Source organism: Podarcis cretensis (genome assembly GCF_951804945.1).
Source record: "Podarcis cretensis genome assembly, chromosome: 11".
NCBI classification, from domain to species: domain Eukaryota; kingdom Metazoa; phylum Chordata; class Lepidosauria; order Squamata; family Lacertidae; genus Podarcis; species Podarcis cretensis.
Genome location: NC_137180.1, coordinates 35,386,541 through 35,403,316, shown reverse-complemented (window position 1 = coordinate 35,403,316; position 16,776 = coordinate 35,386,541). Strand labels below are relative to the sequence as shown.

The 16,776-nt window shown below is 43.6% G+C and overlaps 1 protein-coding gene across 1 annotated transcript; it reads right to left on the bottom strand.

The window, feature by feature from the left end:
* Nucleotides 1-975: 975 nt before the first annotated feature.
* On the bottom strand, nt 976-16,762 carry PTCD2 (pentatricopeptide repeat domain 2). The gene is made up of 10 exons (XM_079995832.1): nt 16,625-16,762; nt 13,588-13,680; nt 12,943-13,072; nt 11,792-11,909; nt 9,017-9,095; nt 6,234-6,325; nt 4,189-4,302; nt 3,501-3,575; nt 1,987-2,100; nt 976-1,258 (listed from the first exon to the last, which is right to left on the bottom strand). The coding sequence occupies exons 1-10, from the start codon at nt 16,728-16,730 to the stop codon at nt 1,034-1,036; spliced, it is 1,146 nt and encodes a 381-aa protein (XP_079851958.1). The 5' UTR covers nt 16,731-16,762; the 3' UTR covers nt 976-1,033.
* Between the last annotated feature and the right edge of the window lie 14 nt (nt 16,763-16,776).

Below are 16,776 nucleotides of genomic sequence, written 5' to 3'. Positions count from 1 at the left end.
AAACTGTTGGCCGTGGACTGTGGAGTTCCGAGGAGGTATCTATTGAGATCATTGTGATTGTGGGATGGGAGGTTATTGTTTGTTTTCTGTTCTACTTGTATTTTTATCTTATGAAATGCCCCAAGTTCTTCAGATGAAGGGCGGTAAAGGTAAAGGGACCCCTGACCATTAGGTCCAGTCGCACCCGACTCTGGGGTTGCGGCGCTCATCTTGCTTTATTGGCCGAGGGAGCCGGCATACAGCTTCCGGGTCATGTGGCCAGCATGACTAAGCTGCTTCTGGCGAACCAGAGCAGCGCACTGAAACGCCGTTTACCTTCCCGCTGGAGTGGTACCTATTTATCTACTTGTACTTTGACGTGCTTTCGAACTGCTAGGTTGGCAGGAGCAGGGACCAAGCAACGGGAGCTCACCCCATCATGGGGATTCAAACTGCTGACCTTCTGATCAGCAAGTCCTAGGCTCTGTGGTTTAACCCACAGCACCACCCGTGTCCCTTTTGTGAAGGGTGGTATATAACTTTAATAAACAAGGTGCTGAGTTAGTGACCCCAACTTATTATTTTATTATTCTCTATAACCTTCAATATTTTCCCCCAATATGATCTAATTTTATCACATCTCCATATACCTTTCTTTTCCATTTCTAACACTTATCAACAAATCAGGAAAGATTTCAGCTAAGCACTTGGTGTTTGGTACAAGCAATAAAGAATCTTGAATATTGTCAGAGATAATATAGAGATTAGAGGGGGGGTGGTTGGTCTCTGTCATTCACCATCTGTGATAACTTTCTACACATGTTGCATCAAGCAGTAACTATTTTCCCCAGGAGGCTGAACAAGCTTGCTTGCAAGTTGTCTTCTTTGAGCAGATCTAAGTCTTTCCCTTATTTGTTTGTTTGCACAGTATCCATTCATACATTTTGTTTGGAGCATCATAATTCATCCCAGAAAACACACCAAGCGAAAACCACGTTTCTAAGCCAGGGAGATGTTTTATTGGGTTGAAATTCTAACAGGGGGAAGGCTGGATCTACTCAGCCAGGAGAGCAGAGTGTAGAGGCTTCAAAGTCCGACGGCTGATTTGGTTCAGCTTGAGCAGCTCCATGGGGCGCCTCTTTGTGCGCGGCGGCTGACACAGCAAGTCATCAAGAGTCTGAGAAATGGTCTGTCCTGAGGCTTGCAGCTTGGCGATGATTTCTTCAAACTGGACATGGAGAGTTGGGCTGTCTTCCAGCTTCTCTCTGGCTGTAGCCAGCTATGAGAAAACAATGGCAAAGAGATCAGCAACTAGAAGCAGAAACATTACCTTATACACACCCACACTACACCTCTTGACCTTCTTGGCTGATCAAAGATCAAAAAAGAGGGTACGATCCAGGGTGTGGCCAGTCATCTTTCTGGGAGGGAGTAGACCCAGCTGTCTTGAACATATAAAACAATGGAAGCAGTGGGTTCCTGGACCCAGTGGCGTGTGGTGAATTTTTTTGTTGGGGGGCAGTTAGGGCCAGAGGTGTCCGTTTGCGAAGGTGTTTTCTTTTGTGTGTGGGCTGACATCACGTGTGTGACGTTGTGATGTCACACAAGTTAGCATCACACCTCCTTCCCTAAGCTGGGCAGAAGCTTCCTGGGCTTTGGGAAGGTGGCACCAGGGGAACATTTAGAGGCCTATTCTAGTCCCCCTGGTCCACTGACCACACACCACTGCCTGGACCCATGCCATAAGGTTAGGGAAACGTTTTATTGGGTAGAAGTTCAGAATAGGGCATACAAGGAAACAAACATACAGCAAAGATGAAGATCCTGTGACCCTCCCCTCCATTTGTTGCTCGTCTACATCTCCAATCATTACTGGCCAATCGCCATGCTGGTAGGAGATGATGGGAGTTTGAGTCCAACAACATCTGGTAGGTCACACATGGCCTACCTCTGCTATGAAGACTGTTGCTGGTCATCCACTGGCTTCCCCAGTACCCATCCACTTACCACTTCCATACAGAACTCTGGTTTTTTCACAAAACTTGAAACACTGGACTCTGAAGCCTTTTTCAGTCTCTGGACAAGGTCTTCCAGGTCACCAGTTGCAACCTGAAGAAGAATCTTGAACAAAACAAAACATTAATGAGTAAAGCTTTAATAAGCTCTGGATTAGGTAAAAACAAAACACACCCCTAAAACCTGAAAGGTCAGAAGGATGGATTGTTTTCCCCACCAAACATACAGATCTTTTTTCCCCTTCCCCCTTTCTAAGAGCCATGATGATTTGGAATAGTTAGTAAAAGGGACAGTGGAAACAGACAAATACTTTGCCCTTGTAGATAACACAATGGCCCAAGTGAAAGAAAATGATTTTTTAAATACTTGGTTTAAAAAAAACAAAAACAAAGAACAAACCACTGGTAATGTTATTGTTTTATTCTTTTTACATAACACTTTTACTTTAAAGAGGCATATAAACGTTGTGGAATTAAAAAAATAAAAGCATGAAAACGGCACATTCTCTAAGGAATCCCCCTCCCCCCAATATTCTGTGAGGCTTCCTTGGAGAGGAAATGTGCCTAAATGAAATTAAATAAATTGCTTTGAAGGAAAATGGCTTTGCATGTTGGATGTAGAGTAGTATGTTCTAACAAACCAAGTCAGAAGGATTATGAATTATATACTGTGGAGTGGGACGTGAGGATGCCTGGGAAAAGAAGAAGCAGGGCTTGCTACTCATTTAGCTAATTGCAGCCTGTTTACTCCAGTCTTCTGCTCGCCTCACTCACTGCCGACAGCATACAGCCGATTTGTATTTTTCACTTTCATTTACCCATCCTTTCCTCAGTTTCCCATCCCCTCTGCCTTCCTCTTCCTCAGTTCTGCGCCAGCCACCACCTGACTCTGTTGCTCTATTTATTTCCCACATTGTGCCCCCTTCCTCTGACTACTATGTTCATGGGCTCCTTGCCCCTGAGAGTTTAAGTGCTACCATTGTCCCCTCCACACTGAGCTTTCCTGTTACGGCCCCTCCTGTGTTACAGTTCACAGTTCCACTGTCATGGAATGTTTAGTTGACAACATGTTTGAATATATTCCGTAAGATCACTGAATTAACATCCATCAGCATCAGAGGCTTTGCATATTACAATATAAAACTTCAAATCTTTGGTTATTTGTATGTAGAGGTGAGGAGGAGGAGCTAGGTAGCCGTTTATAACATACCCTTTCAATTTAGAGGGTCTGTCAAACAGCAATCCTAAAACCGTTTGGAAATAATCCAGAAAACCCCCAAGAGAACTGGATTTTTTTCCAGAACAGCATCAAAAGAAGTGGCATCTTGTGTGTCTAAAGTTGTTCAAAGCAGTGGACAACCTTCCTTTTTAATTTTAATTTTAAAAACCCACACATTTTTTATTAATTAGTATTATTATCATTAATTAACTAATTAAATTTCTATGCAGCCCAATGCATTTCCCATTCATGGCTCAGGAGTAACATACAAAATCCAGCAGACTTACTGTCAGATTAGTGCAAACTCTGCTTTCTGTGTTTATGATGTGAGAATAGAAGGAGCGAGCCCTGGAAATATCATTCTAGGAAGAATAAACAGAGACAATAAATCAAACTGTGCACGTAAATCAAAGCTGTGCTCAGCATTTCATTAAAGTTGGTATTATTAAGGACCTCACAGCTATACAGCACGTGAGCTTGGATTCTTTAAGATCTCTGACTGGGGACTGAGTATCTGATTTACAGAGAGACGGACTGACTGAGGTCCTTTGCCAGAATGCTTACAAAAATGGTACATAAAGGCCTCCAGGGGGCCAAATAAAGATGGCCCAGGGGCCACTTCTGATCTAGAGTGTGCCAGCTAGCCATCTGTTGTCGTTTGTTTTGTAACCCTTTCTTTTTATTTACTTTGAGTTTTCAAGCTGATGGGCTATATTAAATGCAGTTACAGTTTTGATTCCTATCCCAACAAAACGGGTACCGTAGGAAGCTCCCCCCGCTCCCCCCTAAATAGTCTAGAAAATGATGTATGATGCATATGACATACCACAATTGTTTATGTAGTACCAGTGTATTCAAGTTTCTCTAGGAAATGGGGGAGAAATGGGTCCAGGAAACCAGAAAGCCAGGAGTGCATGTTATTGTTACATGCAAAGACTCCAGGAACCCTGACAATAAATCAAAACCATCCAGTACCTGTTTCAAAGCAAATACTACTGCAAAGTAGTAAACTCTTCTTGATATATTAACTCCTTTGAGCTGCCCATCTTCAAGTAACGTAGTAAAAATTCTTCTGGACTCCGAGTTGTTCTGTAGAATAAAAGATTTCAATGCATTAATGACTCACAGTTCAGATCCACGGGATGAAGAATCCGCCCTACTGCATGAGAGCCAACAGTTAAGGTACTTTGAAGCTTTCCAGAAAGTTTACACTAGACACACATGCAGCCCACTGATTACAGAATTTGAAAATGCAATACTTTTTAGACTCCAATGCCAAAAGTGATGAGCATTCCATCCTAAAGTTGCATGAGGTGGAATGATGGGCTGTGGAAGTTTTAGCGCTTCTTTAGACTTGGAATAGAGGCAAGAAGGCACTTCCAGATGCAGAAAGGAACATATATATGTGTCTTTGTGGAATGTAAGCTTTATTTACTAGTACGAGATATAGATGTTTATGCATACTAGGGATTAGCTCCTTACATAAAAAGAAAAAGGTGAACGCAACAGATTCTATTAACCATTCCTACATAAACATTTTAGAGTAAGTGCATCTGAGCCCAGCTCTTTTAACACCCATGAGTGATCACATCAGGCTTTGCCAGCTCAAAAGATCAACCAATTCAGTGTCAATTATAGCACTTGTGCATCACGAGCTTTATTCGTGAAGTAGTGAATAAATATCTGGACATGCATCTCATGCACTTTTCTTTTGCCTCCCAATCTTTTTAAAAATTTTTTTAATTAATTTGGTAAACACGGAATGTCTCCCAATTTTAAAATGCTTATAAGAACATAAGACCAGCTCAATGGCCCATTTAATTCAGCATTCTGTTCTGACAGTGGCTAATCAGATCCTTAGAGGCAGCCCAGGACCTGAATGCAACAGCATTTGGTAAGTTTAAATGATCTTAAAAGCTTCCTGTTCTAATCAAAGCCTCTTGGTTGAAACATAACCCTTTGCCACTTATTTGGTTGTAAACCATAATCTCTTTAGTCAAGAGCAGTCTTATTATCGACTGCTGGTTGTCATTTTTTTCATTATTTAACTGTATTGGTTGCGCATGCCCTCACTTAAGTTGCCGTAAGAGGTGCGTGCTTAAAATACGAGATATAAACTTACTAAAAAAGTTGTTAAGACTCTTGTGTGTCTGATACCCAGGCCAACTGCCTGCCTGGATGAGGCTGCAACCCCTCTGAAGGAGCAGGTATGTAGTCTGGGGCTATTCCTGGATACACCTTACTCATCAGAGACGCAAATGACCTCTGTGGCTATGAGTGCCTTTTACCAGCTTCACCTGGCACATCAGCTATGGCCATATCTGAATCAGGAAAGTCTGGCCACTTTAGTCAAGGCACTGGTGACCTTGAGACTGGATGACTACAATTTGCTCTATGTGAGGCTGCCCTTGGAACTGGCAGCTCCAGCCAGTTCAAAAGGCAGCAGTTAGACTGCTGATGGCTGACAGCATGCAACACCTCTGCTAAAACATATGCCTGGCTGGACCAAATTTAGGGGTCTTGTATTAATATACAAGGGCCTTAAATAACTTGGCCTCTGCTTTACATTAAGGGCCATCTGAGAAGAGCAGTGAGTTGTTCTCTGTGGTTCAGAAGTCCAACGAGTTTCAACCAGGAGTCAGGAATTTAATGTCACTGGTCCCATGCTATGGAATACTCTTCCAGCAGAGTTTTGACCATCATCCAAACTGATAATTTCCATTTATCTATTGAAGACTGCCTACAGGCCTATAGAGTTGTTTAAACTTTCTCAGGGTGAGCCAGTCATGCTTATGGTTATTATTTATGCATTGTTTTTAATATTAGATTGTTTTATGGTGCCTGACTGTACACTGACTCCATATATTACATTCATTATTTTTTGGAAATAAATATAAATCAATAAGTAATATTCCAGAAAGAAAAGAAAACCACCTTTAGGTTTTACAGCATTTCCAATATTCATCTTTCTTGTATTAAAAAAACCCTAGAAGCAACTCTTTAACACAATGTGTTCTTACCAGCTTGTAGCATATCGCAACTGCGAGCAAATAGGTATCACTGCTGAATTTGACACCTTGTCTCTTCATTTCCAACAGCACTTCCAGAGCACCTGTCAAACAGACTTTCAGTTATTGTTACTTCCATCATTTTCTGATTAGCGTATTAACTGCTAATTAATAACACTTCTGAGAGCCCTAAGCAGAGTTCTGAAAAAAATTATCATTTGTAAAAAAAACCAAAACTTTGCAGATGAGATGCATAGCACTTTATATAATCCACTTGCTAAGGCTATGCAAATTTAATGAAAGCTTTATAGTATGTGCAACCAAAATAGGGGAAAATCCTAGGAATCCTAGAAATCCTAGGAATACCAATTTTCACTGATTAAGTTTTTAGCAATTGTGATTTTGACAGAACAAAATGCCATACAAACAATACGCTTGGAGTTGAATCTAACTAAATCATTGCACACATAGAACAATTTGTGCGAGCACAACCAAATTTCCCTTCCCTCCCACAAATCTGCACAAAGGCTGGGAGGGTGCACAGGAGGGGAATGATTTAGCTGGATACAATGGTTTCATCCTAACACACCTAAAGCAGCACACACAAATTAGGAAAGGTGGTCAAGGGCCTTTTTAGACTGTCATAGGTTTTAGCACATGAAGGCTACAGTCCTACCACTTGCTTCCAAGTAGACAGACATAGAATTGTACCAGTGATAAGTGACAAAGATAATAACCTCCCTCCTGCCCCCAACCCAATGATAGCAATGGTTTTTAGCAACTAGCATGGCATGTTCTGGGAAAGGATCCATTTTGAATCACTCATGGTTATTTGAAGAAGAAAACTGCACATTTTACACAAGCGCATCAACCTCTCATCAACGACATGATGTGCATGTTCTTCGTACAAGGAAGTTACAGTGGCCAGAACTGTGTCCTGTTTGCAAAGAGTCCAATGCAGTAGTTCTGAAGCTTTGGGAATTTGTCTCCAAAAAGCTCCCTCCCTGTTGTCTTCTGGAAGACAGATTAAGGGAACCACCCTACTCACAAGACTACCTCCGAGGCTGGACTCCCTCGGAAGGTGGTAGACTCTCCCTTTATTGGAGGTTTTTTTAAAACAGAGGTTGGATGGTCATCTGTCAGGGATTCCTTCGCCTTGCAGGGGGTCGGATTAGGTGACCCTTTGGCTCTACAGCTCTATTATTCTATAAGAAGCTGGCATCAAGCAAGCCAGGATAAGTAAAACTTTTTTTAAAAAAATATTTTTTATTAACTGGCCAATCACATCAAATTAAATCACATCAGATAAATTCTGAATTACAAAGCCAAATTTTGAATTTTGTTGGGGGGACCCATACTTCAAGATCCAAAGGGGGATTCTGATCATCTTCTTGCTACTGCGTTAATGTCCAAATCAGTCCAAATCAGTCCAAACAGGGTTCATAATTCTATCCAGTCTTATATTGCTGTTTCCACATCACATCTTCTTCATATATTTTCTCTTTTTTCTTTAAGATCTCTTCTGATAGTCTCCTTAAGCCGATAAACACCAATATAATAATCCTGTGTGAATTTTCCGTTCTTCCAATCCTCAGATCCAGATGGTTTCCATATATCATCTCCTTCATACAGGATAAGTAAAACTGGCATACCAGGTCCAAACTATGTTTGGCAACAGGCTGCTGCTGCTCTGCCTAAACCTGGCAGAGGGAAAACAAGCCTCCTAAATAGTGCTCTCTGCCAGGTTGCCAGGTCATGTGACTGAGCTGAACAGGCTTAGCCTAAGCCCCGCATTCCCACCCCCACCATGCCCCCACCACACTCCCTTTTGGGGATTTGCATCAGCCTCGGCCAGATGAACCCCAGCTGAGCTAGGATGAGCAAATTTCACTGGCAAATCACACATCATCAGCTGGGCATCATCACCAGGGACTTAATGCCAGCTGAGCATGGAATCAACCAGCTAAGCTTGAGATCTGTTGCATCCTGAGCAGCTCATTGCAGTGGATCTCACCATAGGATTGCTCCCTAAGATGCTTCTGATTAAGAAAACCTTCTGCCACTGAGCTACTGATTTCTTTTGTTCTCTACTGTTTTTTCCCCCCTGATGGTTGTTGTAACTGTACTTTAAAATTGGGGCTTTGGTTTTTATTGTTTTGAAAATACGCACAAAGCTCTGAGATGTTATGAAAAAAGGAATATGATTTTAAATAAACACCCCCCCTCCCAGCATGCAGTTCCTTTGTATATCTTCCTCAAAAGGTTGGTGGCATTTTCTCCCAAGTCTAACGATTGCAATCCTATGCACATTTGCCTAAAAGTTAACTCCACTGAACTCAAAGGATCTTGTCTCCAAGTAGACAAGTAGATCATACTGCACATGTGCGAGATGGGCTGGGGGGTGAAAATATGTGGTGTTCAGAAAATATAGCATGTTTTCTTGCAGCGATTAAAAAATTCCCAGGCTCATGAAAGACTGCTTGGCTGAGAGCAAAGGCAGGAAGTTAGAAGATGAAAAAGTGTTACCAAAAAAGATCCATAAAAGCCCTAATCATGAGTTGTATTATTACATTTGATGAGAGAGATCAAGTGCTCAATGAGTACTCTTCAATAATATTTGCAAAATGTGTTTCAGCTCTTTTAACACCCATGAGTGATCACATCAGGCTTTGCCAGCTCAAAAGATCAACTAATTCAGTGTCAATTATAGCACTTTAATATTCTATTTTTTCACATCAGAAAGACAGTTTCGCTGTCAATAATATATTCCTTTTTAGGGATCTTACGCTACTTACTTTCATAATGACCTTTTGTAAAGAGCAGATCCATCAAAATATTGAATGATGTGCTTTCTGAAAAGAAGCCGTGCAAGGCCTGAAGAATATAAATAACATCAGTTTGGGACAACCCACAGATATTGGTTATTTCAACACCCAATTAATAGTTCAAACTGAAGCCACTGAACCCTCAAAGCTTGGGAGGCAAAATTAAGGGTCTTAAAATTTCATTTTCAAACTCCTGACAGTTAGCATTCTATTAAAGCCTGTAGGAGACAACAGCTTCAAAACAACAACTTTAAAAAAAAAAAAAAACTTTCCCCTCCCATTTAATTAATGCAACCTTTAAATTTCTTCTTCATTTATCTTGTTTCTCTTTCTTCTTTTAACTTTTTTTAAAAATCTCCTTTGATCTCACTCTCTTCATTTGTGCTTTTTGAATAAAGATATCTGCTTTGGTTAAAAAATAAATACTGCAAATCTTTTGCTAAATAAACAACAACAAATAATATTTAGCACTTCCTCCAGCCTTCAGGATTAGCTTTCAGAAACCACAAAGCTCCAAAGCCTAGAATCATAGAATCATAGAGTTGGAAGAGACCACAAGGGCCATCGAGTCCAACCCCCTGCCAAGCAGGAAACACCATCAGAGCACTCCTGACATATGGTTGTCAAGCCTCTGCTTAAAGACCTCCAGAGAAGGAGACTCCACCACACTCCTTGGCAGCAAATTCCACTGTCGAACAGCTCTTACTGTCAGGAAGTTCTTCCTAATGTTTAGGTGGAATCTTCTTTCTTGTAGTTTGGATCCATTGCTCCGTGTCCGCTTTGCTGGAGCAGCAGAAAACAACCTTTCTCCCTCCTCTATGTGACATCCTTTTATATATTTGAACATGGCTATCATATCACCCCTTAACCTCCTCTTCTCCAGGCTAAACATGCCCAGCTCCCTTAGCTGTTCCTCATAAGGCATCGTTTCCAGGCCTTTGACCATTTTGGTTGCCCTCCTCTGGACACGTTCCAGTTTGTCAGTGTCCTTCTTGAACTGTGGAGCCCAGAACTGGACACAGTACTCCAGGTGAGGTCTGACCAGAGCAGAATACAGTGGCACTATTACTTCCCTTGATCTAGATGCTATACTCCTATTGATGCAGCCCAGAATTGCATTGGCTTTTTTAGCTGCCACATCACACTGTTGGCTCATGTCAAGTTTGTGGTCAACCAAGACTCCTAGATCCTTTTCACATGTACTGCTCTCAAGCCAGGTGTCACCCATCTTGTATTTGTGCCTCTCATTTTTTTTTGCCCAAGTGCAATACTTTACATTTCTCACTGTTAAAATTCATCTTGTTTGTTTTGGCCCAGTTCTCTAATCTGTCAAGGTCGTTTTGAAGTGTGATCCTGTCCTCTGGGGTGTTAGCCACCCCTCCCAGTTTGGTGTCATCTGCAAATTTGATCAGGATGCCCTTGAGTCCATCATCCAAGTCGTTGATAAAGATGTTGAATAAGACCGGGCCCAAGACAGAACCCTGTGGCACCCCACTTTTGGGGTTCCAACCCCTTTTTTCCAGCCTTTTGTGTTCCAACCTTACACCTCCACATTTAGAGAGAAAAATATGATGTTCATCACATTTCTCCAGAGATTTTATTCCTACCATTTAAAAACAATCCTTTGTAAGAATGGGAAAGATCCATGAGGGAAACGGGAATTTTCTTTCCACTGCAGCACAAGCTGTTTGCTTGTTTATTCATATTACATGATGGCATGTAAACCATAGCAGAGGGTTTCCCCCCTCCACAAATGGGTGTTCATGGGTCCACAGAGGGGGAGTGGGGAATTTGCATTCCTTGGCCTAATTTCATGCATGCAGGGGGAGTGCAGAGGGAGAAAAGGAGGGTGGGAGGAAAAAGTCATTGAAAGGGGTGAGGGAAGTGTAATCAGTTCAGAACTCTGGTAAGAGCAAAGTGACCCTCTCCCAGAAGCCTCTGTGCTTATTATTTATCTACTGTATTTTTCGCTCCATAAGACGCACTTTTTTCCTCTTAAAAACTAAGGGGAAATGTCTGTGCATCTTATGGAGCGAATGTGTGGTCCCTGGAGCTAAATTGTCGGAGTGCGGCACACTCCTGAGCTGCTCTTTGGGGCTGGCGGGGGAAACCCGGGCTTCCCCCTCCAGCCCCGGGAGCAGCGGGCAGACTGCATGCAGATGTGCACTCCTGAACTGCTCTTTGGAGCCGGCAGAGCAACCGGGCCTTCCCCCTCAAGCCCCGACAAGCTCTGGGAGCAGTGGACAGGCTGCGCGCGGCCTGCCTGCTGCCCGAGCTGCTCTTTGGGGTTGGCGGGGAAAACCCGGGCTGTGCACTGTGCAGTGCTCCCTCTGGCTGTTTTAGCTTCTGCCTTAGCAGCGCAAAGCCTCCGCAGGGCAGCGGTAAGCCTTCATCCCGCTGCCCTGCGGAGGCTTCGCGCGGCTATCCCTGGCTTTTGCGGGAGGTGGGGGAAGGGACAGAGCGCGAGGCTTGCACCGATCCCACTTGCTCTCCTGGCTTCAGGGATAGCCCCGCACAGCCTCCTGAGCGAAGAGGGAGGAGCGCTCAGGAGGCTTTGCGTTGCTTTCTTATTTCTTGTTTTCCTCCCCTAAAAACTAGGCGCATCTTATGGTCCGATGCATCTAATAGACCGAAAAATACGGTATATACTTTTCACAGCTACCAATGGATTTAAGGGAGCTGGTATAGGGAAGAGTTCCTACTGGACTAGAGAAGAAAAGAGACGCGTGTGTTTCTGAATTCTACCTGGTCTTTGATGAGCTCCAGTGCCATTGCTTCAAGATTCATTTCATAACACAGCCTCATAAAAAGAGGACCAAATTTGAAACCACCAAAGGCCACATTTTTGTTCTCAGCATGGTACCTGTAGAGAAGACATGGAATTTGTTGTGTGTGTGGCAATCTAGTTTTAAAGAGCAGATAAATGCAGAAACAAGGTAGTCTTAATGAAAGGAACCTACATGCACAGAGTTACTTGCTGCCTGCTTGTATGTGACTAGAAAACCAATCAGAGCCACTGCACAGAATTACCATGTGATGCAACATAACAAAGAGGAGAAATGATATCTTTCAAGATCAGGCCCAAAACATTTTGGCACCCGAGGTGAACAACAAAACGGCACGTCCTTCCCCACCAGGGAAGAAGGGGTTAGTGAAGAGCTACATCAGGAAAAGGGGGGAGTGAAGATCTGCTGCTCCATATATCCTGCCGCCTAAAGCGGTTGCCGTACCTTGCCTCAAGGGTGGGCCAGCCCTGTTCAGAATTAATCCTTTGCTCTGTCATAGGCATAATACTAATTTTGGAAGATGGCACGGGATTCTAATTAATTATCTTCTTCTAGTCAGTATTTCGTGTTTCATAACATCTACTTGCAGATTGAACAGTAATTCTGTTCCCAATTTGCTGTTCTTCATTGACACCAGAGGCGTTTATTGGCTGATTCAACCTAATCGACTTGATTAACTTTATGATAAAAATTGCATTTGCTTCACAGCAACAGCATTTCAGGATGATAAACCTGGATAGGCAGCCACAAGCAAATCATGTTACTTTACTTAGCTTTAAATGCATTTGCCCAGTGGTTACTAGTCAACAAAATATTTCTGCCAGCACACTGGGATCCCTGTATGCATGCCCTATGCCATCTCAATTTTGTTCTGGAGGGTTTTAAGGGGTATGTTACAAACCTTTGCACTGATGGAAAGTCCACTTTAGTGCTATGTTGAATACAACCCAATGACCTCAGGCATGGACTGAAAACTTTGAAGTGTAACTGTATAAAGGCTGATCCTGTTAAAAATATCAAAGTTCCCTACTAACTGTCGCAGGGTCCAGGATATTCTGGACTAAAGAAAATGCAAAAGAAGGAACTAGAATCTCTTCTTCTGAATTTTACCTGTATATCACCCTCTTGACTATTTCCACTTCATCTTTCGTCTGGCACAAATGCAGCAACAATTTCAATTCATCTCTGAGAATTAGCATATTTTTCGCTAACTTGTCTTCAATAGTTTTGAAATATGTGTCTGAAACAGAATTGATAGAATATATTTATTTGTATTTAGGTTATATAGAAAAATCGTACTGTCAAGTTTACATGCCTTGTCCCAGTTACGGTAGTCATGGCCGGATTAGTTGTAGAGCATACTGGGTTTCCCACCCACCCCCACAAAAACTTCTGCCCTCACACGTCACATTGCAATAGCTTTGCCCTTAAGCAGTGATCATCTACTGGGGGCAAGTCTAGTGCCTAGATGAACCCTTGCTCCCCAGCCAACCACAAGGGACATTTAGCACATACCGTATTGACCCAAATATAAGCCACACTTTTTTTCCCAAATTCCTACTGTGAAAAGTTAAAGTGTAGCATATAGTTGGAACCAAGCGCTGCGTGCCTATCTCCTGGCACTACCAGGAGGGTACAGAATCCTCTCGTAAAGGTTGTTACCACCCACAGAAGGTCACAGCTCTCGCCTGGGATCTTTTCTTTCTCCTCCCAGCCTCTCAGCCTGGGAGACCAACATTTCCCTGAAGGGCTTACCTTTCTCGCCATATAGTTTATATCCCACTTCCAACTTATGTTGCTGAAATGCATGTAATTGCAAAACATCTTCTGTTAACAAATAGCGTTTGGCTGAAAATGAAAGGGAGGAAAAGAGAGATATTCAGAATACACCATACATTTAAGATTTCAATAATAGTATCTATTTAAACCTTAGGCTGTGTAAAGGAAGTGGATGCTTTGTACTGTGTATCAGTTTCAGAAATACTCATACTTTCACCTACTAACATAAAGGAGAATGGTGGGGACTCACATCCCTTATGCAGATATAATATTCTTCTACTCAATGACTGTAAACGTTCTCTTGTAATATTTGGATAAGCTTAGAAAGTCTGCTCTAACCCATAAAAGCACACAACACAATAAATATCTGAATATCTGAAGAAGTGTGCATGCACACGGAAGCTCATACCAATAACAAACTTAGTTGGTCTCTAAGGTGCTACTGGAAGGGAATTTTTTTATTTTTTATTTTGTTTCGACTATGGCAGACCAACACGGCCAGCAACCTGTAACAATAAATATGTTTGCTTTTCTGTATTTTTATTTCTCAGGTGCAGACCTATATTGACTGATGCCTTCCTATCCTTCCTCACTTACACCTCCTGCTTTGCCCCTGTTTCACCTCACAGCACATGCCTTTTGAAAGTCACAGCTGAAAAGCACCCCTCTCTGCAGCTCCTGTTCTGCAAGGTAAGTAGGCCTGCTCCAGTTAGAGGATTCCCTTGCTATCTGTTAACTAATTCAATAACTTGTCTGTTTGAAACAAGATGTCACAGACTGGACATCATGGACCAAGGAGGTACACCTATAATTAGCTTCCCTTTGTCTAACTACCACCATCACCATCAAGTGATCATAAGCAAGCATTAGCCCTCATAAGCCAGAACAGAAAAGTATACCGGTAATAGTGCACAGGGCTAAAAACAGAAGCTTAGAATCATAGGCTTGAGGAGTTGGAAGAGACCACGAGTTCTAGTCCAACCCCCTGCAGTGCAGGCAGAAGGGAAAAAAAGGTATGCTGAGTAGACAGATGTGGTTCTACTCAGAGCAGAGCCATCAGGTCATAGCCAATACTGCTGCTCCACTAGCTCAGCAGGCTTTTTCAGCTAACACTGGATACGACTATGTATCCTATACTAGCCTTGAAAATGTTTTTACTTTTCAGTTGCTTCAGAATGTTTCATGGGCAGCAACTAGCAAATGCAATACAGTAATTAAATATGCTTATGCACATGCAGAGGTTTATTGAGAAATAGTGTGCTCCAACACTCAACAATGTCCCCATCTGAATTCACTGGGAAAGGCAGCAGCATTTATTTCAAATGCGTTAAAACTCTTCTCAAATACAAAAACACGCTGGGTTAAGTTATTTGCGGCTATCCCTGTTATAATAATTTAATAATAATTTATTATCTGTACCCCGCCCATCTGGCTGGGTTTCCCCAGCTACTCTGGGCGGCTTCCATAGAAACCAAAAATACACTAAAATATCACAGATTAAAAACTTCCCTGAACAGGGCTGCCTTAAGGTGTCTTCTGAATGTCAGGTAGTTATTTATCACTTTGACATCTGATGGGAGGGCGTTCCACAGGGCGGGCGCCACTACCAAGAAGGCCCTCTGCCTGGTTCCCTGTAGCTTTGCTTCTCGCAATGAGTGAACCGCCAGAAGGCCCTCGGCGCTGGACCTCAGCGTCTGGGCAGAACGATGGGGGTGGAGACGCTCCTTCAGGTATACTGGGCCGAGGCCGTTTAGGGCTTTAAAGGTCAACACCAGCACTTTGAATTGTGCTCGGAAACGTACTGGGAGCCAATGTAGGTCTTTCAAGACCGGTGTTATGTGGTCTCGGCGGCCGCCCCCAGTCACCAGTCTAGCTGCCGCATTCTGGATTAGTTGTAGTTTCCGAGTCACCTTCAAAGGTAGCCCCACGTAGAGCGCATTGCAGTAGTCCAAGCGGGAGATAACCAGAGCATGCACCACTCTGGCGAGACAGTCCACAGGCAGATAGGGTCTCAGCCTGCGTACCAGGTGGAGTTGGTAGACAGCTGCCCTGGATACAGAATTGACCTGCGCCTCCATGGACAGCTGTGAGTCCAAAATGACTCCCAGGCTGCGCACCTGGTCCTTCAGGGGCACAGTTACCCTATTCAGGACCAGGGAGTCCTCCACACCAGCCCGCCCCCTGTCCCCCCAAAACAGTACTTCTGTCTTGTCAGGATTCAACTTCAATCCATTAGCCACCATCCATCCTCCAACCGCCTCCAGGCACTCACACAGGACCTTCACCGCCTTCACTGGTTCTGATTTGAAAGAGAGGTAGAGCTGGGTATCATCTGCATATTGATGGACACCCAGTCCAAACCCCCTGATGATCTCTCCCAGCGGCTTCATATAGATGTTAAAAAGCATGGCGCCTTTTCACTTTCTCTCTGCCGCCTGATGGAAGATCTCTGTGGATCTCATAGGCTGTACACACTCCACGCAACAGGCTCCAATGCAGTCGTCACGTAGGGCTAGTTACAGGTAGGTAGCTGTGTTGGTCTGCTGTAGTCGAAACAAAATAAAAAAATACCTTCCAGTAGCACCTTAGAGACCAACTAAGTTTGTTATTGGCATGAGCTTGCACACGAAAGCTTATGCCAATAACAAACTTAGTTGGTCTCTAAGGTATCACTGGAACGAATTTCTAAATTTTGTCTCCTAGGGCGTTCCACATTCATCCCTGGGATGAGATAAGAAAAGCCCGGCGCTCGAAACACGCGGAGCGCAACCACGCAGGTTCTCACATCCTAAAGGACCTTGGGTTGAGCACATCAGGCCTTTCCTGCGACGTCACGTTCGGGACTGCAACCCCCAGCGTGCACCATTCCGCCACGGTAAAATAAACTTTGGCGTATGGCGCCGCAGTGGACGATGGGATATGCAGTCCTCCGATTACAAGGTCGGCTCAGCGCGTTCCGTAGAGCGTCCCTTTCTCTCCCCTGCAGCCTCCCCACCTGTGGCCCTTCACGCACCTCCTTGCGGGCAGCTCAGGCAGCCGGCTGCGGCGAGCATGCCCCGCATGCAGCGCCGGACGGTCTCTCGCAGGATTCCATTGGAACTGCCCACTGCCGCTGCCATTCTGTCCCCGGAACGTACCAAGAGCGGCCGCGGCAGGAGGGGCGCG